The 27,086-nt window shown below is 47.2% G+C and overlaps 1 protein-coding gene across 1 annotated transcript in view; it reads right to left on the bottom strand.

Annotated features, from left to right (window-relative positions):
• Positions 1-26,498, bottom strand: part of Nr4a3 (nuclear receptor subfamily 4 group A member 3) — a 36,980-nt gene extending 10,482 nt beyond the window's left edge. Inside the window, exons 1-7 of the mRNA XM_051161827.1 lie at positions 25,995-26,498; positions 22,575-22,748; positions 19,401-20,353; positions 15,513-15,642; positions 14,844-15,016; positions 4,833-5,032; positions 1,716-1,894 (exon numbers count right to left, since the gene is read on the bottom strand). Of these exons, the coding sequence (XP_051017784.1) occupies positions 1,716-1,894; positions 4,833-5,032; positions 14,844-15,016; positions 15,513-15,642; positions 19,401-20,351 (1,633 nt within the window). The 5' untranslated portion in view covers positions 20,352-20,353; positions 22,575-22,748; positions 25,995-26,498. The remainder of the gene's footprint in view (positions 1-1,715; positions 1,895-4,832; positions 5,033-14,843; positions 15,017-15,512; positions 15,643-19,400; positions 20,354-22,574; positions 22,749-25,994) is intronic.
• Between the last annotated feature and the right edge of the window lie 588 nt (positions 26,499-27,086).

Here is a 27,086-nt window from a genome sequence, read left to right as displayed (position 1 = left end):
ATGTGAGGCATTGTCTTTGAAAACCCAGTGGTGGATAAGACAGCACCTAGGCCGGCGGACATACATTCAACTCCTATTTCCATAGGGATACAGCAATGAACTGGTCTTAGGTGCCAGAAAGCAGGCTCAAAAATATGCCTTTCTATACTTGGCAGTTTTGGATGTCTAACTGTCCCAGAAATGCTGAATGGATGTCAAATGGCTCTGAAGAGCTAGAGGACAAGTGGCCTTGCCGGGGGTGGGGTGTCAGGGGAGTTGGGGGGGGGGCGTCTCATTAGAGCCTTGGGAGCAAGGTGCTTGGGTCTTAAACACTGATTTTTAAATAAGTGTTCTGCTATGACATTAGAAAGCCCCATCAGTGGAACCCATACCCTCTGAGGTTGTCTTTGCTTTTGTTTCACAGTCTTGGAAGACAATGACAGCCCTAGTAAGAAGTGAGCATCTCACCCTGGACCAAAGACCAGGAGGAGGGGAGTCAGGCACATGGCCAGCCTGGCCTCTAGGGGCACACAGTTGGCTCACAGGAGATGACCTAAGCAGATGCATGTAAACAGTGCTGAGGCCAGTGTGGTTCTCAACCTTCCTAATGCTGCAACCCTTAAATACAGTTCCTCATGTTGTGGTGACCCCCAACCATAAAGTTATTTTCATTGCTACTTCACAGCTATAATTTTTCTACTGTTATGATTTATAATGTACTGTGAAGATTGTGACCTACAGGGTGAGATCCACTGGCTTCGGTAAAGCAAGGCTGTTATAGAAAGGAGAGGCCAGCTTTGCCGAGGACATGAGCAGTACCACCTATCTCGGAAATGTTTTCTGAAGCCATCAAGCCTGAACTTGACCCCTCAGCCAATCAGCCTAGTTGGGTCTGGGTCTGACCCCAAGGAAGAGAGGATGAGCTTGAGATCCAGTTAACCCCTTCTGGAGCCTGTACCTCCTGTCACGGTCTCCCCAGGTCCTAGTATCATTGAGGAAGATGCAACCTAATAACATACTGCAAGGATGCGGGGTGAAGGTAAGTCAGAGTAGCACCTCCAGGGCACAGGGTGATAGGACAGGTACCAAGAAAGTAGAGTAATATAGAAACTGAACAGAGTATGTGTGTGTGTGTGTGTGTGTATGTGTGTGTGTGTGTTTAGGCCAGAGATTATCCTTGGGTACTGAGGATAGAACTCAGCTCCTCATCCTTGTAAAGCAAGTACTTTACTATCCGAGCTCTCTCCTCAGCCCCAGAAATAGAACAAATTTTACATATCTGCTTTTGAACTTTTGAATCTTTTTTTTTTTTTTTTTTTGACAGATAGAAAATTTTCTCAACTCTCTCCCAATCAGGATTAATAAGTAATGATGTCTCCCATATACCTGTAGTTCTAAGGCAAGAACCGGGAAGGGGCTCATAGGAATGGCAGGCTGACTAAGACTATCTCTCTGAAAACCTTTTGTAAAAACACCCTGGAAGTAGCCAGGTCAACTGCCAATGGAGCTCCAGAGGAACTGGGTTCTGGTAACTCCACAGCACCAATGTTCTCTCCTAGAAGTAAGTTGTAGATTCATGCTTTCTTTGCTTAGCTTAGACCAAACTTGGTGGACTTCAGAAAAGTGGCTGTCACTTTTCTAGTTGGCTATGAAGAAGCTCAGAAGCCACCGGAACACAGGCAAGAGAAAAGAGGAATACGGCGGCGGCTGACTTCCGCGAGCTGGCGCTTGCTCACCTGTGATCGTGCTCAGTGCGGACAGGCAGGCTAAGGCTTGGATATCAAGGTTCAGGCTCTGCAAATTTAAAGAAAAGTCTTTAATGGAGTCGAGCCACTCCCCAAATCCACGAAGGCACTGAAGTCGATGCAGGACAAGCCCGTTGCAGAACACAAACTTATCCTCAGCAGTGTTTGACCTGGAGGTGGGCAGAGGAGGGAGAGACACGTTAAGCAGGTATTCTCCGTCTGGCTAACGTGGTATCATCATAATGTATGGGTACCAATGGGACAGCACTGGAAGCTGTGTCAGCACTGCCGTGATCAAAGGTGCGCTTGTGGGAATGGACAGCCTGTGCTGCCTGTGCTAACGTCCTTAAGGAACATGAGCTGACACACCTGCTCTCCTAGAGCTAGACTCAGTTGCCAGCTTGTCTGGGATGGAATGTGAAGAAGCAAGTCCCAGGAGACTATCTAGAGCGCAGCATCTCAATCTGTGGGTCATGACCCCTTGGGGGGGGGATGGGTGTTAAATGACCCTGTCACAGGGGTCACCTAAGACCATCTGCATATTAGCTATTTACGTTATGATTCATTATAGTAGCCAAATTACAGGTATGAAAATAATTTTAAGGGTGGGGGCCACCACCACGTGAAGAACTGTATTAGGAAGGTCGGGAAGCAGTGGCCTAGAGGCAGCCCCAGTGCACGGCTTCTGCTGTGGACACGGTCTGCTGCTGACTCATATCTGTTACTGTGTTGAAACCAGAGTGGCTGTGATTACTCACAGCTGTCCCTCACAATATCAGGCTCAGAGGTTCCCTCACAGGAGTGAGGAGAGAGAGTCATAAGACCCTCACCTGACCTGACACCACTGACTCCCTCCAGGCCTTCCACACTCAGGGGCTCATAACACTGCCCCACGCAGTGACATGCAGCCAAGGGAGGTGCTGAAGTGAGAGAGGGGGAAGGTTGACTGAAGCAGTGCGGGGTGGCGGGGGCTCCATCTCTGCAACTTTTGGACAGCTATTATCCATGCCGGGTGTGGCTTTTTGGTGATATATCTTCTGGGGAGGCACCCACATTCCTTTAAGCAAACCCTCACATATGCTCCCTCTTAGCAAACCCAGTAAACACACTGGTTCATCTTCCTGAAATTGGATAAAAATCATTTTTTTTGTTGGTCCGCTGTCCAGGGCGAATAGACTGTTGTCCAGAGATCTTCCCCAAGGAAAGCCATACAATGGCCTCTCTCTGCAGTAAACAGGAGATTCCCCCTTTGGAGCCTGGAATCAAGGCTGTTCCCTTATTTTCTTTAATGCCAGAAGCCCGAGGCTAGAAATTATAATTCAATTATGCAAACTCAAGGCAACAAGTTTCTCCAAGTGTCAATCACAGAGTCAAAGGTGGCAGAACATATTACCTCCTTGACCTTAAATAAGGGGACTATAAAAGTCTGCTTCTAAGTTTGCCAGTATGTCCATAACCATCCCCTTTGTTATAAAGGAGCCCTGGGACCTGCATCGGACATGATGGCTTAGCAGTGTAACCTTGGGCACTCCTTTCATCTCTCTGGATTTCCTTTCTCTTATCTATGACACAGGAATTTAATCAGAATTTCCTAAGGTTGCGGAGGGAATTCAGTAAAATGAAGGTTTTGCAATCCCATGCACAGTGCCTAGCACATGGGAGGATGCAGAGGGGCTTCAGTGTAGCCCATTCTCAATTTTGTGGGATCCTTACTTTCATGCTGGCTTCTCTTTATCTTTAAAATGTGTTGTTGCACATTTCTCTCTAGGCCGATTACATTCGCAAGCCAGGGTCTGTATGAATAGCTCTATTCATCCCGTCACTCAGCAGGTATTTACCGAGCACCAAGGCTGACCAGCTCCGGGAGACAGGCACAGCAGAGAGCTTGGTGAAGTGCGGCGTCCACCTGCATGGAGCTTATCCTCTGCTCAATCCTTTGATACTTGCCTCGGATGACAGGCACAACACTACCAGCTCTCGTGTACACTGGATTGGCCTCGAATTAAGCTACAACCTGGCAGTCTAGCCACAACCACCTCATCTCTCTCTCTCTTGGACCCCTCCACAGGGGCAAGATGGACAGAATGTTTCAACCTCAAGAGTTAGAACACAGACTTCCAACCATTGGTTTCAGAATAGAGGGAGTATGAGTTAAAATGCAGATTCCAGTCTCATTCTATAGTCTACGAGGTCAAAGCAGGTGGGGACAAGGCACCAGAGCTACATTTTGTGCAGGAGTTTCTGGTGTCTCCGTATGAAACAGGGCCAGGTGGTAGAGAAGAGAGGGAGGGAGATGGGTTTTTTCTTACAACACCTGGTGAAATACAGATACTATCTCTGAAATATGGTTGAAATGAAGCAAGGAAGGTGGAATTAAATATGCCCTGGGTTAAATAGAAACTAATATGTATATTATTATTTATTTATTCTATTTTATTTCTATATTATTATATACTAATATAATATTAGTTTTATTATATTTGTATATTAATATAACATTATATCTATATATTTAAAGGACATGTGCAGAGAGGTGCTTAGGTCTGGAGTTCAAGCTGTTTGCAAAAAGCACTTCCTGTTGGGCATGGTAGTGCACATTTGTGTCCTAGGAAGGGGTTGGGGCAGAGAAAATTCCAAGCTCAAAATCAGCTTTGAATCTCAGGCTATGCTAAGCTACCTAGTGAGACCTAGTCATATAACGGAGAGAGAGAGAGGGTGGACCAAATATTTTAATCCTAGGGCTCAGGGGTGGAGCTTTCAGAGCCCTCCCCCCACCCAGGCATGTTGCAATGGTCACTTATGAAATAAAAAATCATAAGGCAAACCCAGCATTTCTACAAACACTTTCCACACCATGCGAACAGTCCTGAGCCGCAGACTCGAGGGAGCACCAAATCCATCCTCATCGTTGGTATAGTAGACTCCAAGGTGTCTACTCCTGTTAGACCTCAGACTAGAACCCAGGGTCCTAGCTGCCACTCCCCTGTGCCTTCTATTCCCCATTGCTCAGTGTTTTAATGTTTCAAACCATTTCATCTTTGTTTCTTGAACAAACTTCTCACTGTTACAAATGAGAAGGCTGAAAGAAGATAAACTGATAGGACATACCTGATGGAAAGTCTAAGCACAAACAGCTCCAAAAAGGCTGATTCTATGAGTAACGTCTGATCTTCCTTGGGGAGATCAGTGAATCCCGGGATCTTTTCTGCCCAGCTTCTGGACACATCAATGGAGGCCGTCAGAAGGTTGTAGAACTGCTGCACGTGCTCAGCATCTGTGCCTGCAGTGGCCTGGTCGGTGGGACAGTACTAGGAGGTAATGCACAGAAAGCAGCCTCACTTAGATTGCATGGGGATGGCGCCATCATTTGAGACTGCCTCTGCCCAGATGTCAACGCTTAAATCCTGCCCCCCCTTTAAAACCCATCAACATTCACAGCCTCATCTGATCCTCCCCAATGGCCCTGGGACATAAAATAAAATGAATTTATTGTTATGATACAATAGACAGAAGTCCCTTCAAGTTCCATCAGTGTGTGGGTTTGTCAAAGTCATCTGGGGAGCTTTATAAAGCATTCATGTCTCAGTTTGCCACCCCCCATCCCCCAGAGAGACCAATTTAAGTCGTCTGGAGTGAGATCTGCCCATCGGGAACGTTTAAAAGCTCTGCAGATGGCATCCTGTGGGACAAACCACTGTCCACATGGGCCTTGGGTCTGAACAGTCCTGGCTCCGTGCGTTTTGTTGTAGCATTGTGGCCTCCCAATAGGATGCTCCCAATAAGAAGCCAGAGATTTTAAAAGTATACTCTTTAGACCAGTAACATCAGATGTTGAGCCTAGGGACTTTAACCCCAGTTTTATTTGGGCTCCTAACTTGTGAGATGTAGTGAGCCCCAGTGTTCTCCTCCGTGGAGTAGGGAGAATAAAATCCTTAAAGCTCTTTGAGATGGTCCCTCTATGGGAAGGGCCTGAGATGCAGAGTGAGCTACTGACGACATTTGATGTTACTGATAGAGTTTCCACAGTGTCACCATCCCTTACCTTCCACATTTATTGAGTTAAGGACCATATTGCATTAAGCAGAAGCTTCCTAATTTTCACCTCAACCCTCTAAGGTCTTTGACGAACATCAGGTCTAGTCCAAAGCCCTGCTGCCTTTGTTCCCAACAATCCCACAGTTTGCCTAGGATTATACGAGGTCCCAGATATTGCTTGGTATCACAGAGTATGGGAACAAATCCAGGAGAAGGAGGCAGCCTGCTTCCCAAAGACATCTGGAAAGGCCGTGAGACCCTGAGTGAGCCCACCGTCTCTTTTAACACGTACTCTCCACTGGAGGAGCATTGAGGAGAGAGATCAGCTGTGCATCTCTAGAAAAACCATACAGTCACTGCTCTGCACCTGTTGTAGACCCTGGGCGCTTCGTGGATTAGCTAATTGCTAATCCTCTTGCCTTCAACGGTTCTAAGTATTGTGAAGTCACACCAGAGATGGTGTTATGGCCTAGAATTTGACACCAGTCCAGCATGATTTTGGTCTTAAATAGTGGGTTGGATGGAGGGTGAAGACTGAAGGGTGTAAATGTCCCCCAGGGTGTAGGAGCCCAGGCAAACTGCTTCCTGCATTGACTGCCTCCAAATTGGGGCTCATAAATCAGCAACAGTTCTGCTTTCAGTGTTTGTTCAGAACCCACCAGAGCATGCAGTTTTCACCAGGGTTCTCTGCAGGCCCAAGCCCTGCTGGGCTCACAGATCCTGCCTGCTTGGGGGCATGAACTTTAGTTTGACAGAGCTCAGCAAGAAAAAAGCTCAGCAGGCCCAGCTTGCCTGACTGTAGCCCTTTGGGAATGTTAATGGGATTCACCTGCAGTCACTCTTTTTTTTTTTCCTGCAGTCATTCTTATCCAAGCTCCAGAATTCTGGAACCACACAGGTAGATCAGCACCCAGTGACATGGGCACAGAAGAATCATGTATGTTCTTTTGAACACAAAATTTAAAGAAACAGATTAAGACTTCCAGGTGCTCTGCCTGGCCTAGCCATTTACTCCTGGGAGTGGAAGAGTTAGGTCCCCAGCTGTGCTTCCTTACAGTCACTGTATGTCTGGGCTTGGGTTTGGGTTACCAAAGAAGACCCCAAGTAATTTGTTCATCGATTATCCTATTCAAACATGGACCAGATATAGAAGGATTTTTAAAGTGAACTTTTCTCTGTTTCTGTTAATGTGCAATCCCAGCATATCAGGATGCTTGATCCCTCAGAATCTGACGTTAGCACTAGTGAGACCCGTAGCATCACTTTCACTAGCAGCCAGGGCAGAATGGAGGTCTCTACAAAGGCCCTAGAAGGGAGTTGGGAGCTGAACACAACAGCAAATGGATAAGATTTTCGCCCAAAGTGTCTGCATGCTGCAGTCAGCAGCAACCGTGGGGGTCAGGTTTCAGCAGTGGCCCAGGCTTGTAAGTTATTCAAGTGGAGAAAAGCACTCTGAAAAATTAGCCATGTGATACTTTAATAGCAGAATGGAGCTGAATATGTATCACACTCTTGGCTCTTGATAAATATGTGAAATATCCCAAGGAAATAGATTCTGACCCCACTGCCCTTAGTATGTAATTTTTCTCTCAGCCTTTATATCTCTACAGGCAACATATGTGATCATTATATGAGTCAAATTATGCATACATCGTCTTGGTCTCCTGAACCTTAAAGAGTGCCATTTTACAGCTGGAGGGATGGCTCAGTGCATAAAGCCTTTGCCATGCAATTGTGAAGAACTTATATAAAACTCAGATGGGCGTGATGGCCCACCCAGAAGCCTAACTCGCCCAAGATGGGCAAGGGATCCCTGAGGCAAGCTGACTAGCTAGAGTAGCTAGCTCCAGGTTCATGAGAGACCCTGCCTCCATATAGATGGTGGAAAGTGATGGAGGAAGACACCAGACATCAACCTCTGGACTTCCTCAAGACACACGCACATTCACCCCACAACATGCCCCCAAATATATTTGAACATAAGTACACACCACAGGTAGATACGCTGACAAATAAAATAAATTTAAAGCAACATTTTAAAAATTGGTAATGATTGGTGATGAATGCGTTTTTCTCCCAACTTTCTTTTGTCTGTGCCCCTAAGAAAAACTAAAGACTAAAAAACAAAACAAAAAAAAGTGTCCTTCCTGCCACTAATGGTGTCACTAGAGGTGATTTTTCTAGTACCTTCTTTCTCCTTCACTGGCATGTGAGCACCATGATGGCAGAGTTTTATCAGATCCACAATCCATGTGCTCCCCTCACCCCCCTACATGTTTGTTAAGTGAATTTAGTGCTTCCTGGAAGTTTTATAGCTCATCCTTTCTCATCCCTAGATAAACTGGGACCTTCAAAGTAAAGTTGAATTGTTGTTATTAAAGTGCATTGGTGGCTCTCAGACTTTACAATGCCAAAGAACCATGCGAGGGCTCTTGTTAAAATAAAGATTCTTTCTGGCCTCCTGATATCAAGTCTGGTACAGTAGGTCTGGGTGTGACCCAGGGGGACCTACATGTTAAAGCAAACACTACCATTCTTTATCATTGAGGCACTCTGGGTACCACACTCAGGGAGATGCAGGCCTGAAGGCAGTCTGGGAACTAAGGGAGGTGCTGGCATGGAGGCAGTTTGGGTACCACACTCCTCAGGGTCCACATACAGAGAAGAACCGTTTGTAGCAGGTGTGATGACGAGAGGGATAGGGAACAGAGCCCTACATGGACCACAGTAGTGCACTTAGTCCAATCTCTTTACCTTTCAAACTGAGGGCCCTGATGGAAGGGACTGGCTGATGCCACCCAGTGAATCAACTGGGCAATTTCTTCTCCAAAGCTTCCTGAAACCAGCATTTGTAGCCTTTATGCTGTGGTCTCTGTAAGTCTAACATGTGCTGGTCATGTTGGGTCTTAAAGGCTATCTCATTAACATTGAAGTGGCATATGCTGGTGCCTGGTTTGATGTGAGGGATCGTTCTCGTAGCTGCAGTCTGTTACTGCACTAAGTGCACCGATTACCAGAAAACATCCTAGCGTGCTGTAAAGTACTCGGAATGACCAACTAATGAGGACATTAAGTATATTTCCTCATTAGTAATTATGCAGGCACTGAAGCCAAGCCCAGCATCTATATATACTTGTATTGCTAAATTAAAAGCAACTGTGGGGCAGGGAATAGCAGCATCGCGGGTAGAAACAAATCAAATGTGACATGTTTTGACTGCGCTGATGTACAGTGATCTGAGCTCAGTTTTGAGGGAGAGAAGTTTGGCCCACAGGAGAAGTGCAGGTTCCCGAGCCAGGAATGCGTCACAGAGCTCAGGAGCGCTCATCCTGGCCTCTTAAAACATTCACTCCCTCTGTGACTTGGAACAAAACCCTTCTTTTTTCCCCATTTGGGGAGAAAAGGGCTCACTCAGTTTCTACCTTTAAGGCACATATCCTGCTTCGTGGGATTGAGAGGCACTGGCTGGCAGACCTTTTCTTTCTTCTCTATTGACCTGATCACTGGGGGGAAACTGCTAGTACCGTTAATAGATTATATTGGCCAAGTCAACTGTTAGGCTCAAACGTGACAGGACAACTTGTCTAACATGCAATAAGCTATGAACACATACTGTTAATATCAGTAGTAGCTGCAAGAGGGATTGGGTGGCTGCTAACGTACAGCAAATAGTGTTTCTTTGTATTGACTTCTAAATGAATTGACTTTTGGGAAAAGATATTACCACATAGTATTATCCCATAAACATGATGACGTAGTATAAATGCACATTACTAGCATTGTAGTTCGTCAAGTAAATTGCCCTTAACTTCCAGGGATAGTATGATGGCACGAACCAATTCCTTGAGTGGCTGTGTCTCGCCTCAGCCCTGCCACCAGTCTTCAGCCACAGAATTAGCCTTTCTGAGCTTTAATTTATTCCTCTGAAAGCATGGGGGTTGTCTTAGATGATATCAACGTCATTCGGCGCTATGATTTCATAATTATAAAATTTGAAAGGGAAGGTACTATACAAGCTTAGTTTCAGGCAATGCCAATCTTTAAAAACAAAAACACTGACACTATAGTTTCTGTGGCACAGAGCCGAGGGCTTACATGAAAATACTTAAAAAAAAAAATAAAATAAAATAAAATAAAATACTTAAGATGGCATCTGGCTCCACATAGGCACTTTGTTTCATTCATTTAGAAAAGTTCCTCTTTCCCCCTTATCTATCTATCTATCTATCTATCTATCTATCTATCTATCATCTATCTATCTGTGTATGGACACTCCAGTGCCATGGCATGGGGTTTGCTTCCCCCCATTTACCACATAGGTTCTGAGGATTGACCTTAGGCCATCAAGGCTGGCAGCAAAAGCATTTACTTGCTGAGCCAGCTTGTTTCATTAATTTTGTGTTCTAAGTGTATGTCTGTGTATGTTTATATAAGGGTATATGCACATGTGTGTGTGCGTGTGTGGGTGGAGATCAGAGGTCAATGTCCAGTGACTTCCTTGTTGATTCTCCACCTTTAAAATTTTATATTTACTTGAAAACTATTAATTACTTGAAAATGTCATATGGTCAATGCATGGTCTTAGTCATTGCTCTATTGTTGTGGGAAAAAAAAACCCACCATAACTAAGGCAACTCATAAAGGAAAGCATTTGTTGTTGTTGTTGTTTTTGTTTTTCGAGACAGGGTTTCTCTGTGTAGCCTTGGCTGTCCCGGATTCACTTTGTAGACCAGGCTGGCAAGGAAAGCATTTAATTGGGGTCTTGCATGGAGTTTCAGAGGTTTACTCCATTCTCATCATGGCAGCACAGTGGTGCTGGAGCACTAGCTCAGAGCTACATCCTAATCTGCAGGCTGAGAGAGAAAGAGCCTGGGCCTGGCATGGGCTTTTAAAACCTCAAAGCACCCCCCATCCCCGACACACACACACACACACACACACACACACACACACACACACACACTTCCTCCAACAAGGCCACACCCACTCCAGCAAGTCCACACCTCCTAATCCTTCTCAAACAGTGCCACTCTTTGGTAACTAAACATTCAAACAATGTGAGCCTGTGGGGCCACGCTTAGTCAAACCACCACATCCATACAAGGTCTTTTTTTTTAAAATCACATTCACCCCCAAATCCTCTTCCTAATCCACTTTATTTTTGAGAAAGGGTCTCACACTTAACCTGAAGCTCATCACTGGCTAGACTGGATCCTGGGGTGCTGCCACCTCCCCAAGTCTGGAATTTCAAGTGCATGCTGCTGTGCCTAGATTTGTATGTAAAGCCAGGGATTTGAACTCAGGTCCTCATGTTCTTGTGGTGTGCACTTTGCCCAACTTAGAAATCTCCTCAGCATCAAGTAAAGTTATGTAGTCGTGTGTGTGTGTGTGTGTGTGTGTGTGTGTGTGTGTGTGTGTGTGTGTGTGCATATATATGACTACTTACGTATTCTTGTATATTCCTGCATGTAAGTACTTACATTAAGGAACCAAAAAGTAAACCTCAGAACCATAAAATCTTAAGAGTCAGAAGGGACTTAATGCTATGCAGCAAACCCTTCCCTTTGTGGAGAATCCTGTCATGTGCTGTCCTTGATTACTCCTTGGTTTGCTGACCTCACTATGACTGCAGTTGGTGTGGACCAGAGAACTTGTCCTCAGAGCAGATTTGAAGACACCTCCCCTCCCCTCCCATCTTCTTTCTCTAGATTTGCCAGGGGGAACAGACGTATTCCTTTTCTTTTTGACTCAGGGAAAAGAGAGCGACCTAATTTCTACAAACCTCCCTTCTTATCTGTATTTCTTCTTCTTCTTCTTCTTCTTCTTCTTCTTCTTCTTCTTCTTCTTCTTCTTCTTTCTTCTTCTTCTTCTTCTCTTCTTCTTCTTCTCTTCTCTTTTCTTCTTCCTTCTTTTTCTTCTTCTTTTCTTCTTCTTCTCTTCTTCTCTCCTCCTCCTCCTCCTCCTCCTCCTCCTCCCTCCTCCTCCGCCTCTCCGTCCTCCTCTCTTCCTCTCTCGTTCTTCTTCTTCCTCTTCTTCTTCTTTCTTCTTCTTCCTCTTCTCTTTTCCTCCAACCATCCCATTACAAGTTTCTAGAGACAGTGTATCTACATTCCCCCTAAATCTGGTCTTGGATTGGACTCAGTCCTTGAAGTGTGATCTGAAAGGACAGAGTCCATGGGACCATATAGAATTGAATTCTGGTTCTGTTCTTCTTACTACCACAGCAGGTAATTTAGCAACCCCTCCCCCCGCCCCACATACCCATCCTTCTTTGGATCATATGCCGAGTGTCTATGGAATAAACTCCTGAATGAACCACTGACAAGCCAAGGCTCTCCCTTTTAAAAAAAAAAAAAAAAAAAAAAAAAAAAAAAAAAAAAAAAAAAAACCCTAAATGCTGAGCTTCACATTTATTTTTGTTAACTTTCTTCGTGATGGTTTCAGCCCTTCCTGTTCCAACCTGTCGAGATCGTTCTGAATGTTGATACTGACATCCATCACATTAGCTATCCCTCCCAGCTTTCTGTCATCTGCGAATGTGATCAGCACGCTCCTGTGCCTTCTTCCAAGTTTTTGATGAAAGCTCACTGTATTTTTTAAAAAGTCTTCTAATTTAGTTGATTTGGGTCCAATTTTTTGATAATTTTGTAGATCTATCTAAATGCAGGAGAACCCAAGCGATGAAGTTTAACCTGATTCCAAAAACAATGCAATTAAAATAAATATGCTTTGCAAAATTGAGCTGGGCCTCAAAGGCAGCATCCACATGACCCAGACTTTGGCATGAGCAATCTGCTATTTGGGGCAAAGCTAACAATTAAATTGGATAAATGTTTGTTGATGAGGATGATGACTCTAGACTAACAGACTGAATGGTGCAGAGGCAAGCAAACACACTGGATTGATTTTTTTCAGTGTAGAGACAGTTCCCAGCTGGAATAACTCATCGTAGTGGGGAGACAATGCCACCGCATGAGAAATTAGGCCATGGAGACTGATAATTAGAAAGTTTGGGGATACAATATCATTTGGGGGGGGCTCAACTTTTCTGGACTGATCATTGGTGGGAATGCCAAATGCCAGGGGATGATGTCAGATTGCATGCTACAGCCTTAGCCAAGGCAGCACCTATAAGCTATATTATTGCAGATGAACTAGTGGGGGGCAGGGGGGATTTGGGGAAGAGAGTCTTCATGTCCAAAGAATCTGGTAGCTTCCTCCTTCACTGCAACCAGAGTCAGTGATGCGTGACTCCTAATTTGACCTCTGACAGATTTTTGTTTTGTTTTGTTACCTTGGGCCAGTCAATCACTTCGCCTCTCTCTGTTTTGAGTTTCTTATTCGGGCCATAGGGATAATAATACTTCTATCAATGATGTTGCTATGTGGTACCTGACTATGCCGTGCCTATACGTACTAGCACATTTGACAAATGGTCAGAGTAAAAAGTCTGATCAAGGTAACAACATACAGGGTACCATGTTGATGTTTTGACACATGCCACCATATTTAATCTTAACAAACAATCCCAGGGAGCAGATAATATTACCAAATAAGAAAGATGAGGAAACCAAACTATTAAAAAAAAAAAAAGTCAGTTTCTCAAGGTCATCTGGCTAGGATATGCTTGCATTGGGATTTTCATCTAGACTCACCTGCTTTCAAAGCCTGAGCCATTAGTCACTGTATCATTCTGTTATGCTATTATACTACTGGAGGCTTGACTTTCATCAAGAGATGCTACTTACAATCAGAACAAGAGTCCTCAACCTTTGGTGCTAAGGATTTACCACGCTACTTACAGGGAGTCTTGTGACAAAGTGTAGAGAGGGCCTTGCTGACTAAAAGGAGGATAGGGAGGAGGGCAAGAGGCTCTCAGCAGGTTCATCCAACCTTTCTGTCAACACCAAAACCCAAAAGGAGGCCACATAACAAAGGCATACTCCTGTTCTCTGCCAGACATTCACCCAGATGCTGGAAATGCTGAATTAGCCACGGGGAAGGCAATCAGATCAACCAATGGGAGACCCCCACACCAACCTCTCTTCATCTGTGTTTCTAAGCATGCTTGTCTTCAAGTGGAAGTAATGCCCCTTATAACTCGTAGCTGTTTTCAAGGGTGTAATGAAATAGTGTGATACAATGTTTAGCACGAAGAATTATTCAGTAACTAAGATTTTTTTTCTTCCTCTTCCATCTGTATTAAGATTCTATTTTACTGGAACTCTGTTTTTCAAAGTTCTATAAAAATGGCATTATCATAATGTTTGTAACTTTTCTCAAAAATATTCTCTTATTGCCCTTCTCAGTGCAGTTCAGATTTAAGGAAATTTGCAGACTTCATACATGAGATTAAAAAAAAAAATAATGTCCTATGTGAAATTAAAATGTTGACTGAAATGACAACATTGGTAATAGTTTATGTTTCCAAAATGGTTTTGTCATCCTTGTGTGACTGATACTCAAACCCTTTTCTGGTGTTAAATGTGGTCATCGTTTCCACTGCAGGGGAGGAGAAAGCCAAGAACACAAGCCAGGTGACACAGACAGGAGACAGAGAAGGCAGCCTTCCACCCCAGTCCTCCTGATGGCCCTGATGCCAAGGCCAGGGCCTGTTCCTCTCCAAGATCTAATCCCCACCCCCACCCCACCACCGAATAAGCAGCAGGTTGATCAATGAGGCTACAATTGGGTAAACTGCATAAGGGTGACTTGAGGCTCACCCAGAGCGTCTGATCACAATATGAGAAACACAGTAGTCACAATCTCTCAAGCACCAAGGAAACAAAACTAAATTCCTACAAATTGTAATTCACTTGAGCAGCTTTCATTAGCCCCACCAGGAACCCTGCAACCGTAGGTGTGACAGGTGTAGCCCTGTCAGGATCTGCTGGTAAGGCATTTAGAGAGAGTCAGTAAAGGCAAAAGTTATCTGCTATAGTGAACGTACTAATGGCTAAGTGAAGCTGAGCTATAGAAAAGGCGGAGAACTGACAAGCACAGTGCCAGGCACAGTCATTCAATCAGCTCTCGTCACTATTATGACCGGAGAATCATACGAAAGAAAGCATTTGTAAAACTTACTCTGGAATAATCAAGATCTCTGGGCGTTGCATCTGTTAAAGCTCGGACGAGGGCATTCATCATGCAGGTAGGAGGGGATGGCGGGGAAGGCTGCGAGGGCTCCTGCTGTAGTGGGCTCTTTGGTTTGGAAGGCAGCCGACCTCTCCTCCCTTTCAGACTGTCTGTACGCACAACTGATGAGACAGAGAGAGAGAGAGAGAGAGAGAGAGAGAGAGAGAGAGAGAGAGAGAGAGAGAGAGAGAAACCCCAATGTTTAAAGATCACACTTGGAATAGGCAAAAACCACGAAGAAGAATCCAAACACATTAGAGTGGGGCATTGATGAATGAGACCCACCGTTTCAAAGCAGTGTTCGGTTTGGAATAAAACGCTCAGCAGTGACCAAGTGAGAGTTGAAATAATAAAAAAAAAAAAAAAAAAAAAAAAAGAGCCATCGCACACTTAACGTCCAGTGACGAGTCAGCTCAGATAAATCCCCTCAAACAGAACAATGGCTTTTTAAAATTTTGATTTTTGAGAAGTTAGAACGAGCAGACTTGCTACTTCATGGTTTGAAATGTTTGAAAGAAAGACACACTAGGAAAATTTGCTGCCTCAATGTAAATATTAGCAGACTTCAGTGTCTGAGGATATACACAAGCAAACCAGATGAAAAGCATATGGTCTTACCTTCTTTAACCATCCCGACACTGAGACACTTCTGAAATCTGCAGTATTGACATCGATTTCGACGTCTCTTGTCTACTGGGCAGTTTTTATTTGCCAGGCAAACATATTTTGCATTTTTCTGCACTGTTCTCTGAGAAAATATAACACAAAGATAGTCAACTAATAGTTTCTGGAAAGAGGCAAGACCTGACAAGATGTATTTTAATTACAATGTGAAAAGCGACAGTGCAATTTGTATAATTAGATAAATTTAATTTCCTAACACGCTAGCCTGCAGGAAAAACAATTTTATTAGTGTTCCTGGCTGACAGTGAAAATCATCTTGGGTTGTTCTGAAGCGAGTCTCAGGAGGCGCCCAACTCCGAATGATAAAATCATATCTGAAATTACCAGGTCAACATATCGTACCTCGGAGGATTAGATTATCTCCACATTTAATATCCCCTTGGGAACAATTTTCTACTTGTTCTACTCCCCTGATTATCACTGACCTTATTAAAATAAAATCAGAATTATCTGGGCTGGGCTATGTATGGTGTCACTATTGTAAGCCAGATATCACAATAACTGGTTTTGTTACTCAATAGAGATGAAGCCGTACAGAGTAAAATCAGAGTCTGTCTTGGTATAAATAGTTTTGATTCTAAGATATATAGAAAATTATGTTTCAATTTTTAAAAATCCACATGATTGCCCTGCTTAATTCATTTTATCTTTAAAGGAAACATATAATAAACTGACCACTTCTGACTTTGAAAGTAAATTCTTAAAGTTAGATAGAAAAAAAAAAAATCACTATCATATCCAAGAGAGAAAATCCAAGGTAAGAATAAGAGAAGGAAGGAAATATGAAGCTATATGCACCTAGTATTTTATATATGACTATTATATATGACTATTATTATATGACACCAAAAAGAACCACATTATCAATGACACATCAACGCTTAATGTTGCAGATAAACATAACATCACACTTTTCTGAATCACATAGAATTTTGAGGGCAATAATTAAACATCTCTTATGCTCAAAATGTAAAAAAAAGTGCTTTAAAAAGAAAAAGCATGACAACCTTTGTGCAAATGGTTGCATTTTTCACACTTAGGATGGAGTGTTCCAGAAGGACCTGAATCTACACAACCCCACCCAGAGCAGAACACAGGAATTTATTTAGGGAGTCTGGGCTATGCTTTAAAAGAAGTTTAGGTAACCTTCGCTTGGTGATCTGTTCTGGGTTCAAAAGTCTAGCTTTACTTTTGGTCTTTATTTTCCACTCTTCTTCTTTCCCAAGTTACAGTTTTACTCTGTCATTTTTTTTTCATTTTCACTTAGGGAAATGGTTATGCATATGACAAAGTCAACCTGTGTCAAGTCTAAGGCGTAGCTGCTGCGTTTTAGAAAGCAAGCCGTGGAAAGACTCGTGAGTTTTCAGGACCTCCATTCTCAGCAGCCTGTCCTGACAGCAGCCTTTGAAGGAAGTTCTCATTCATAGAGCATGCCCATACCTTCCAGCACCCTGGATGACTTTATCCCCAAGAGCCTGTAGCATTTTGCAGCAGGTATACATTTTCCCAATAGCCTGAAGCCCTCTCTGTATTTGTGTGCGTCTGCACAGTGCAAGGACAAGAGAGATCGTTACAGTTCAATCACTGGGTTCCATCATTAACTGCACTTCATGTCACATTTTTTTTTTTTAAAGAATTCAATTTAATGGTAGAAAGCCACTGGGTAAATCCAGCTCCGGTTCCCTTAATTAACAGATCTGTGGGGTGGCCCTACCCCAGCCTGCTCCCACCCTTTCAAGTATAGATCTGTTTTCAAGGGAATTGCTGAAGAAAAGGGGAGCTGGGGGTGGGAGGGAGGTTACTGCGCCCTTCCAGACTTGGGATGTTACACTTTCAGATTGTGATAAGTTCTCAGTGGTCTGGGGACGACTCTACTGTGGAGTTTTCATTCATCTCTTCTTGGAGTGTCTTTCCTTCCTCTTTTCCTGTTGATGTTTACTGACCTTCACCATTTCCACTGAAATGTTATAAAACTCAAACCTGCTAAAGGAGTATAGTTACATGAAAGTAGCTTTGGGAAATCTTGACTAACCGGGGAGAGGGAGAGAAAAAAAAAAAAAAAAAAGAAAAGAAAGAAAGAAAGAAAAGGGTGGAGGTTAACCCAGCGTTGGAGATTAGCTCAGTGGCTGAGAACCTGACTGGCAAGCACAAAGGCCCAGGTTCAGCCCCTAACACCGAGGGATAAACAAGGACTAACCGACATGGCTCATTAAAAGAAAGTTCTGCCCTTACAATATCATAAGCCTGTGCATCTGTGGAGCATTTAACGTCTTTATCCAAGCATCCTTTCATTTACCTAGAGAATATAATGACTGACATTGTCACAACAAAAATAGTTGCTTGTCATTTTGTATGTCCAACCAGAAGCATGTGTATTGTCATAAATGCTTTAGAGTTTTCATTCGATAATAAGTTTTTCCAGACAGGGTTTCTCTGTGTAGCTCCGGCTGTCTTGGACTCACTTTGTAGACCAGGCTGGCTTCGAACTCCCAGAGATCTGCCTGCCTCTGCCTCTGGAGTGCTGGGATTAAAGGCGTACGCCACCACGTGGCCTTACTTTGGGTTTGATCCACTGGCTAGGAAACTAAGGTCTAGAAAGAAGGCTTATGTCCAGTGTTATAAACTGGTAGGTGACAAGTTAGGATTCCTACTTGAATCTTGCAGCTCCCATTCCAGCATGCTGCTAAACATATTCTATTTGCCACCCAAGTCATCACCCAGTCAGCGTCACACTTCACCTATGTCATTTGTGTGGGTCTGTGCGTGCCTGAAGTAGCAGTAGGTTAAGGTGTGAAGAGAATGGAACAGAAGTATCTTGAACCATCCGAGGCTCAATGACAAAAGGAGGACCAGCAAAAGAGGAAGGAAGCTGACCCCCTACACACACATCAGGGATGGGAAGACAAGTGAACTCCAGAGTCAAGGGACGCCAGCTGCCCCTGTGCAAGCCTAGCCAAAGGGTGCTTGTCCAGGCTTCAGTTTCTTTGCTGATAAATATGGAGAGGCTGATGACGCACTCACTGTCTATGAGAGAATGGGTACACATGTGGGTACTGTGTGCCTGCACAGATGCAGGGAGGGAGGCGTTCCTAGAGGACAGTGTGGATTGGCAAGGCCTGGCTTCTATCTTCTACCCTCCTCTGGACTAAGCTGTCCCAAGCTGCCTCTAGCCAGTTCTCCTCTCCCTCTATCCGGCCACTGCAGAGCTAGGAAAGGGGAGCCTCTTGGGAGCACAGGGACATGAGTTGACTTCCTGTCTCCACCTCACTCTCTGAGTGTGAGTTCTGTGTCAGTTGAATGACTCCTCTGGATCTCTATTTTTCTCCTCTAAGAAACAATTAGCATCTATCTTCAAAGCACACCGAATAAAACAGCTAATGAGTGGCCAGATTTCAACCTTAAGCCTGTCTAATTCTAGGCTGCGCAGACCTGCCATGCAGGCGCTATTTTCTCATTCTCTGGGTGGACAGTGAAGGCATGATGATGTTTGGGCATTGCTGAAGTTTAGATCCTTTTGAGAATGTACAGAAAACCCTGTTCAGGAAACAAACAAACAAACAACAAAACAAAACTCTCAGAAGGCAATGCTAAGTCAGGAGGTTGATGCAGACCCCTCAAGTGCATGACCAGCTGGCATGCAAACTTCAAGTTTAAAAACTCTGGGAAGGATGGGTCTGAAGTTCTAGGCCTAGGAATGCATAGTGTGTGGGATTATAGCTTTCACACTGGCAAGGGCAAGGATGTTCTTATACCCACTTAGATGTCTCAGCAAGGGGTCTGACTGCAGAGCGAAGGAAGCACCTGGAAGGGGCATGCTCTCACCTTGAAGAAGCCCTTGCAGCCCTCGCAGGTGCGTACCCCGTAATGCTGGCAGGCAGCATTGTCCCCGCACACAGCACAGGTGCCCTCGCCGGATGATGAGCTCCTGTTGGGTGGCGATGGCAGGCTAGGGCTCTCTCCCAGCAGGCTGGACGCGGTAGGGGAGGCTGTGAGGTTCAGTGGAGAGAAGGTCAGCGTGGTCGTCCTCTTGGCCAGCGGGAGCCCGTACGGGTGGCCCTCGAGCGCCGCAGCTTGGCTGCCCGCGGCGGCAGCGGCTCCCAGGGGCAGGCTGAGCGCAGCCGCGGCAGTAGGGTCATAACCTAGGTGGTGGCCGCCCGCAGGGCTGGGAGCCGGAGGGTGTGGCGGTGAGGGCTTGAAGAAGAGCGGGAAGCGCGCGGCGGCCATCGGGGGCACCGTCTTCATCTGCGGGTCTAGCAGCGTTCCGGGAGCGATGCAGCCAGGAGCCGAGGGCAGCTCGTCCTCCCATAGCGCCCCCGCCTGCGGGGGAAAGCCTGGTGTGGTTGGAGTGGACGGCGGAGACTGCTTGAAGTACATGGAGGTGCTAGGCAGTACCTCTTCCTCGGGGCCAGAGGGAGGAGGAATGGACGGCTGTTGCTGCTGCTGATGGTGATGGTGGTGATGGTGATGATGGTGGTGGTGGTAGCCATGCTCGCGGCCCTCTTCCATCTTGATCAAAGGCCGAGGCCCGGAAGGTGGCATTTGGTACAGGCAGGAGGGCTTGAGTTCGCAGCTGCTGGGGTAGCCCTCCATGAAGGTACTGAAGCTGGGCAGGGACGTCGTGGCGGTGGCCATGATTCCCGTGCTACCGAGGTCCATGGTCAGCTTGGAATAGTCGGGGTTCATGATTTCTGTAGTGTATTCCGAGCCATAAGTCTGCGTGGCGTAAGTGGACCCCGGAGGCGAAGGGCTATATTGGGCTTGCACGCAGGGCATATCTGCAGGGACAGAGAATAGGGCTCAGAAGTCAGTTGACACTCCTTTGCCAGCTGGGTTCACTGCTCTTGAATCAGGAAACAGGAAGTGGCATCTTCTCCCACCTGCTGGCAAAGACTGAATGCCCCTAGCTTACTCTCTTCCTCGCTGGGAAGACAGCTGAGTCCCTGACTGACAAAAGGACCACAGGAGCAATGAAAACTGACGTTTTGGGGATGACCACACCTATCTTCCCTCCCTTGCTTGGTCTATCAGATCCAGTTACTGGATGCTTTCCCTCATAAGCCCAGATAATAGTAATAATAATAATAGTAATAATAACAATAACATTATTATTATTATTATTATTATTATTATTATTATTTTATAAAAAGATTAAGTCCTAAAAACTAATTGTGGGGTGGTCTCTCTAGCCATAGAGAGGGAAGTAAATGTCTTGGTAGTTAATTTGGGGAGAAGGATGTCATTGGTCCTGCAAAACACACACACACACACACACACACACACACACACACACACACACACACACGTTGATTTGTAAACCCTTTGAGTTAGTGAAAAAAGATTCCTGTGTGGGACAAAGGGAGGCAGTGACATGCTAACATTTTATGAGTGCCAACTCAGGCTGCCCACACAAGTTGTGGTCGCTGCTTCCCACCCACTCCTCCAAGCAGGATTAGAGCCTGCACAGACTGGACCCCCACTGATGACTTCAGCCAGCTTAAGTGGTGAAGTGGGCATGTAGGCCCAGGAAATGGACTCGGGGGAGTTGATGCCATCTGCAAAGAAAAAGATCAGCTGTAACACAGCACACTCACCAACCCCACTCTCTGCTATGCTGTGTGTGTGTGTGTGTGTGTGTGTGCGCACACGCATGGACATATATATCCACTTCCCAATTCTGACTAATATGATATTCTGACCTAGTAAGATTAAAGCTGTTTTATACAACATAACAGCTCTTCTAACAGGCACGTTATGCTAGGTATTTTCTCATTGTGAGGGGAAAAGAAGAAAGCAATGTCAAAGCAGACGCAGTCTCTCTGCCAATTTGCCCAGCCTGGGCCCTCAAAGCAGCTGGTGTCAGAGATGCTTGCTACATCCACAGAGGCTGAGGTGGGTGAGAAGGGCCTGAGATTTACTGGCTCTAGTGAGTGATTTTTTTTTTCTAATAATTTTCCTTTTTTCAATGGCTAAATCAAAGTGGTAACATGGGGAATTTCTGGTGGCTGGTTTTTCCGTGAAGGGAACCCAGGTGCTTGGCTTCTTGGAGGGCGTGGTGTGAAGGTGTGATTAAGAGAAAAGTGAACTCTTCACGTTTCCTTTGACATCTCGTTCTCTTACCCACATTTCCAAATCTGATTGAGTCATGGGTGCATGGGTTGGAATCTTGACTTGTAAAAAGATGATGAGGGCCTGTCGGGAGAAGCAGTGTTGAGGGGTGGCCAGTTCATGCCTGCCTTCTTTTCAAGTGAGGTCTTAGGAGCTAGCTTGGAGTGAAAGCTGTCTAGTTCTTAGGAGGAAATGGAAGCTGATTATTTCAAAGAGCCAGCACACTGGATTGGCCTTTTCATTCCCCCCCATCCCCACCCCCAATCTCTAAGAATCCTTTCGAACCACCTGTCATTCTTCCTTGCTGTCATCTCCCTATTGCTCTTTGTCTTTCTGAATTCTCCAGGAGGAGAGTGAGTGTATCTGTGTATCTTTGGTGGCCACACAGGCCTGACTCTTCACACCCCTTTAGCATATTTATGAAGAAGTGGTACAAAGTCTGAGGCCTCTACATCTACTCCTCTGTCCGTGGCTCACATGGGTTTCCCTTGCCTCTGAGCCTCAATCATGCAAGCTCCTGCACCACAAGTGATTTAGGCTTCAGATCAATAAAAATGTCCCCTATCTCTCCAAATGATCCCTTAAATGAATATATAAGATATAAAAGGACAAAAATAAATCCATTAAAAACATTATCCTAATCTCCTGGAGCATTTGCTTTTATTCTTAGGAAACATAATTTTGAGAGATCCTTCATGAAATCTCTGCTTCCGATTGGTAGCAACAGGGTGTGGTATACAGCAGAGCTTCGTGCCAGGAAGCCACCTGTGCTGTGAAACGCGGGGCCAGCAGCCTTGTGTTGGTACTGGGCAGGTTGACCAGACTGCCCGCTGGGTGTTAGTTTCCCCACACATTTCCCATGCACAGGCACAATAAGGGATTCAGACCTACCTGGAGGGTATCTTGCACGCTGAATGGTGGGGCTGGGGGTCTCTCCAGCGGAGGCTGAGAGTGTAGCAGGCGGGGACGTCGGGCTCGAGGAAGCAGCCCCAGTGCAGCCCGGCTGTGTTGAGGGTCCAGGCTCAGCGCCCGGGCTGGTCGGGCTGCGCTCTCCCGCAGTGGGCTCTGCGGTCATCGAGAGAGGGGAGAGAGATTGTGGTAAGATTAGGCTGGGTCATCTTTCCCAGCGTTGGGTGAATGAGGTGGGGGTGGGGGGAACCTGTAGAAATGTAGATGACGATAAAGAATTGTCATAAGGTTAAGGGAAAGTCCTCAGGGATGTCGGAGTTTCTGGGCAAGAAGCATCACATTGTCCTGCGGATGCTAAGGGAAGGTTGCCGGCACCCACTGAGCTCACAGACCCTTTTGTGGCATGCAATCTGATGTTAAAAGCCTGGCAGCCTGTCGACACCCAGAAACTGATCTTTTCTACATCCACTGTTGGTTTCCAGCTTGCTAAGTCTGGGAGACCAAGTAAAGGGAACACTTGAGGAACGAATATGGCCCGATTTTGGGGGGTGATAGTGGTGTCAGGGAGTATACAGAAGAAAATAGCCATTTTTCAACTCCGACGGCCCCTACTCCTCAAACACAAATTTTACACGCCGCATAGGAAATGCGCAAGATCCAGAACGAATGCATGAATGCCCGGAGGAATTAAGAAAGTCTGCGCTTTTCATTCTAAATGCTAATGGAGCTTCCCTTCTATTAGTCGCGAGTTTTCGTGGGCCAGGGGTCAAGCAAACAAAAGGGCACAGAGGAAAGAAGGCCTGTGCTGGTAGCCGCGCGCTCCAGCACACGGCTTTGGCGGCGGCTGCAGTGGGCCAAGGGAGGTCCTCCGCACTCAGCGGGCGGTGTCCCGGAGGGTGGGCGGCTTCAAGGTTCCAGGCCACCCTGCGGCTCAGAGGGGGTACATTCCGGAAGGCGCCCAGAGCGGCTCCGGGCGAAGGTCCGGGTGTACAGCCTAGTGAAACTTTGTAGTTGGAAGTGCAGTTTGACTGGCAGGGAGGAGGGCTCCAGTTGCCCCTAAATACGGCTTATAGCGCCCCCTTTGTCCGGGGTGGCACAGCTCAAAGGTTAGGAACTTGCCCCACCCCCTGGGGGAGCCCAACCCCCAAACTAACCAAGAGACCTCTAGTGAGCGCTGGGCCCAAAGGTGGGGTAAGTTTCATCTCCTGCCACTCCCGCGCCCCATATTTGCTTGTAGAGAGAAAGGGGCTAGGATTCCCCAGGTCTAGGAAATTCTCGATGGCCAGGAAATGGGGGATTCCCTTGTCATCCCCAACCCGTGGTACTCCGACGGAAACCTTGCGCTCGCTGAGGCACTGGCACGAGTGGATCTTTCCACTTCTGTAACATGTGTTTCTCGCCCCCCCCTCATCTTCAAAGGAGGAGGGGGGTCTTCTAGCAACCCCTCCCCTTATTCTACTGGGTTCCCTATTCCTCCCCCCCCCCCGCCTTTCAGGAGTAGTCTTTCTCTAAGGGGTGGCCTCTAAACTCGAGTGAGCGAGGGGGGTGTCGCGCCTCACCAGGGAAGGGGTTCCTCTCAGAGGCGGGCACACTGCCCATCCTACTGCCCATCCCAGCACCCCATCGCTCTCTCCGCCCCCCCCCACCCCCTATCGGCCGGTTACCTAGGCAAAGCCTCTGCGCTTGGAAACACGCTCTGTCGCTCCGGCTCGTGGCCGCTGAGGCCAGGAGCACAGAGCCTCGGGGTTGTAAATTAGGAAGAAATAACTACCTCTGTCAAAGCCCCTTTCTTTCTCTGGGGCAGACGAAGGGAACACCCCCGTGTTCCCCTCCCCGTGGTGAAATGTGTGGAGGAAACCGTGAAACACACCATTGTGACCCGGGCTCCTCCACGGAGTTTCCAACCCCGGCGAGCGGGGGCGGAGGTTGGGCGGGGGCTAGAGATGTAGAGGAGAGACCGGCAGAAAGGGAAAGACAGAAAGAGATTCTCAGAAAGACCGAGGGACCCACGACAAACCCCGGGGGGGAGGGGGAGAATTTCTGTGATCCAGCGCTGGGTCCGGGAGGTGGGGGTGGGAGGTGGTCTGTAGAGGGAGGGACCGGTGGCCCCGGGAGTCTTTGGCGTTCACAGTATGTGTATCTTGTTTGGTTAAAACAACTCCAATAAACTAATTTCATTCATTGTGTTCAGTATGCGCGTTGGGCAGCTTTTCTTTTTCAACTTGGTTCTATAAAAATATTTCCCGGTTGTTGGAAAAGGACCTCCAAGAATTGGAATAGTCAGAGAATGGCTGAACCGAACCCTGTAACCTCTTCCCAGCACCCCAAGGATAAGCAGCTTGGCAGTAGTGACGACCACACTCCCGCGTCTCTTCCCTCGGGAGAACCCAGGCACATAAACAAAAGGCCACCTCCAAGAGCGTTCTTGGAAATCAAGGGACCAATGATCATGAGCTCCCACATGACTCCCGGAAGCCTCCAACAGGTTCGAGGGGTGCCTTTGAAAGCCAGTCTCCGCAGGCTGCGCTCTTTTTACTCAGCTCTCCTCACCATCGAGAACTTTCTTTTCTACTAAGAGTAAAACACTCGGAGCAACTTCTCCGAAAGCGCATTGGAAAGTAACCGCAAGCCTTTCCCACACCTGCTAAGGCCTAGAGAAGACGGACGCCGTCCCCACGCGTGTCGGGGCGCGAGAGTCGGCAATTACACCCGATTACCTCCGTGGGGAAAAGTGTAAACCAGCAAGTCCGCGACGCCAGGCAGACGTGCCTGGTAGAGCCCGGGGCTCATTTCAATACAATAAGCCGCATTCCTACAATTACACCCTCTTTGCTGAGCTCCTCCAGCGCCTCTGCAAACTCCGGCCGCTGCTGCCCAGGCATCGTCCCTCCTAAGCTTTCTCCCAGACAACCAGCTCCGTCTCACCATTAGGCACATTAACTCGGACCCACCAGAGTCCTTATTTTCAATCCTACTTAAAAGGCAGGGAAATTACTGCCGTTCATCACCAGGGCTCTAACTCTCTGCCGTCGCCGCTGCCGCCGCCACCGCCGCCGAGAGCATCATTACCATGACAACTAGAGCCGAAATACCCTGAATTACAACGTTGGAGCTGCTACAGCACAAATCCAGGTCCTCCTCTTTGTTAGAGGCTTTTCGCCTCTTTGGGTGTGGAGAGGAATCTCACAAGCTCCAGAGTCCCCGAGGGCCAGCTATAGGGGAAAAGTTTCAGATTAGAACCCACCAGTCGCTTGGCAAGCAAAGCCTAAGTGGGGAGAAAGTGTGTGTATGTGGGGGGGGGGGAGGCACCCCACACTCAAAGTTGTCAATTTCAGGAGCGACGCTTCCCAGCGCGCCAACTTTTAAGCAAGTCCCCATATTAACTGGGCAAATCATACGTACTTGGGTGCTGTGGCGGTTCCGTCTTTAGAACGAGTTTCTAGAGTGCGGTCCTGAAATCTGGAGCGAGGGAGAGTCACAGCTGCTGTCCTGGAAGGGCTGCTGTGCACAAGCCCAGCGGCTCCCAGAGGCGGTGAGCGGCTGGCGGGGGATGCTGCGATCCCAACTCATGGGAGAGCGCCGCCGCGAGGTTCTGCCGGCGTCCAGTCTCCGGCCGCGACTCGGGGATTGGATGTCGCCGTGGATCCCACCTCCACTGCTGGCTCTGTCAGCGTTGTAAAGTGAGCCCTGGAGGGGCGTCCGGTTGCGGCACGGCACGGCACCGGCGAGGGCGCCGGGCGAGAGGGGTGTGAGCGCGCGGGAGAGAGTGGAGTGTGTGTGTGGAGCGTGTGAGCGCGCGTGTGTCTGTGTGTGCGAGTGAAGGAGCGGGTGTGAGAGTGTCTGTGTATGGGGAGCGGAGGAGGAGCAGGAGCTGGTGGGGTGGGGGGCGGGAGGCAGGAGACTCGGCTCTCCCGGCTGCGCGTTCGCTCGCTCTCTCGGCACGTCATTTATGCCACAGGAGCCCTAGCGGCCTCTCCATAGAGTGCCTGGAATGCGAGACGTCAATGTGACGCCATGGGACGCTACGTCACCCTCCTCCTCCCTCCCCTGGCCCAGCCGGTTCCGCGTGTGCGAGGGTGTGTGTGTGTGTGTGTGTGTGTGTGTGTGTGTGTGTGTGTGTGTGTGTGTGTGTGTGTGTGTGTACACGCGTGCGCGTTCCCCAGCCATTCACACAGTCGCACAATGGAAACCGTGGGGAGTTGCCGACCCCAGCCCCAAGGGTTCTCAGATTCCCGCGGCCAACCCCTCTGCACCGGAGCTGCTTGCCAGGGCGCTTGTCTACCGGAGGGTGCCGCAGCCAGCCTGCGGGTCAGGCGGGACCGCCCAGCTGTCAGGCTCCGGGTGGAGTAGAGTTGGAGCAGTGCTGCTGGCTCGCCTCCGAGGCTGCCCCGAGGCACCGAGCCAGGTCGAGGGGGTAAGAGAGAGGACAGCTCTTCCGAAAGGGAAGGCTACGCCAGCCAGCTTCTCCGAGTGACCTGGCAGTCGCTGCTGAAG

The sequence above is a fragment of the Acomys russatus genome, chromosome 2 (genome assembly GCF_903995435.1).
Source record: "Acomys russatus chromosome 2, mAcoRus1.1, whole genome shotgun sequence".
Lineage (NCBI taxonomy): Eukaryota > Metazoa > Chordata > Mammalia > Rodentia > Muridae > Acomys > Acomys russatus.
The sequence above is the reverse complement of the archived record's forward strand: the minus strand, read 5'-3'. Positions and strand labels throughout refer to the sequence as shown.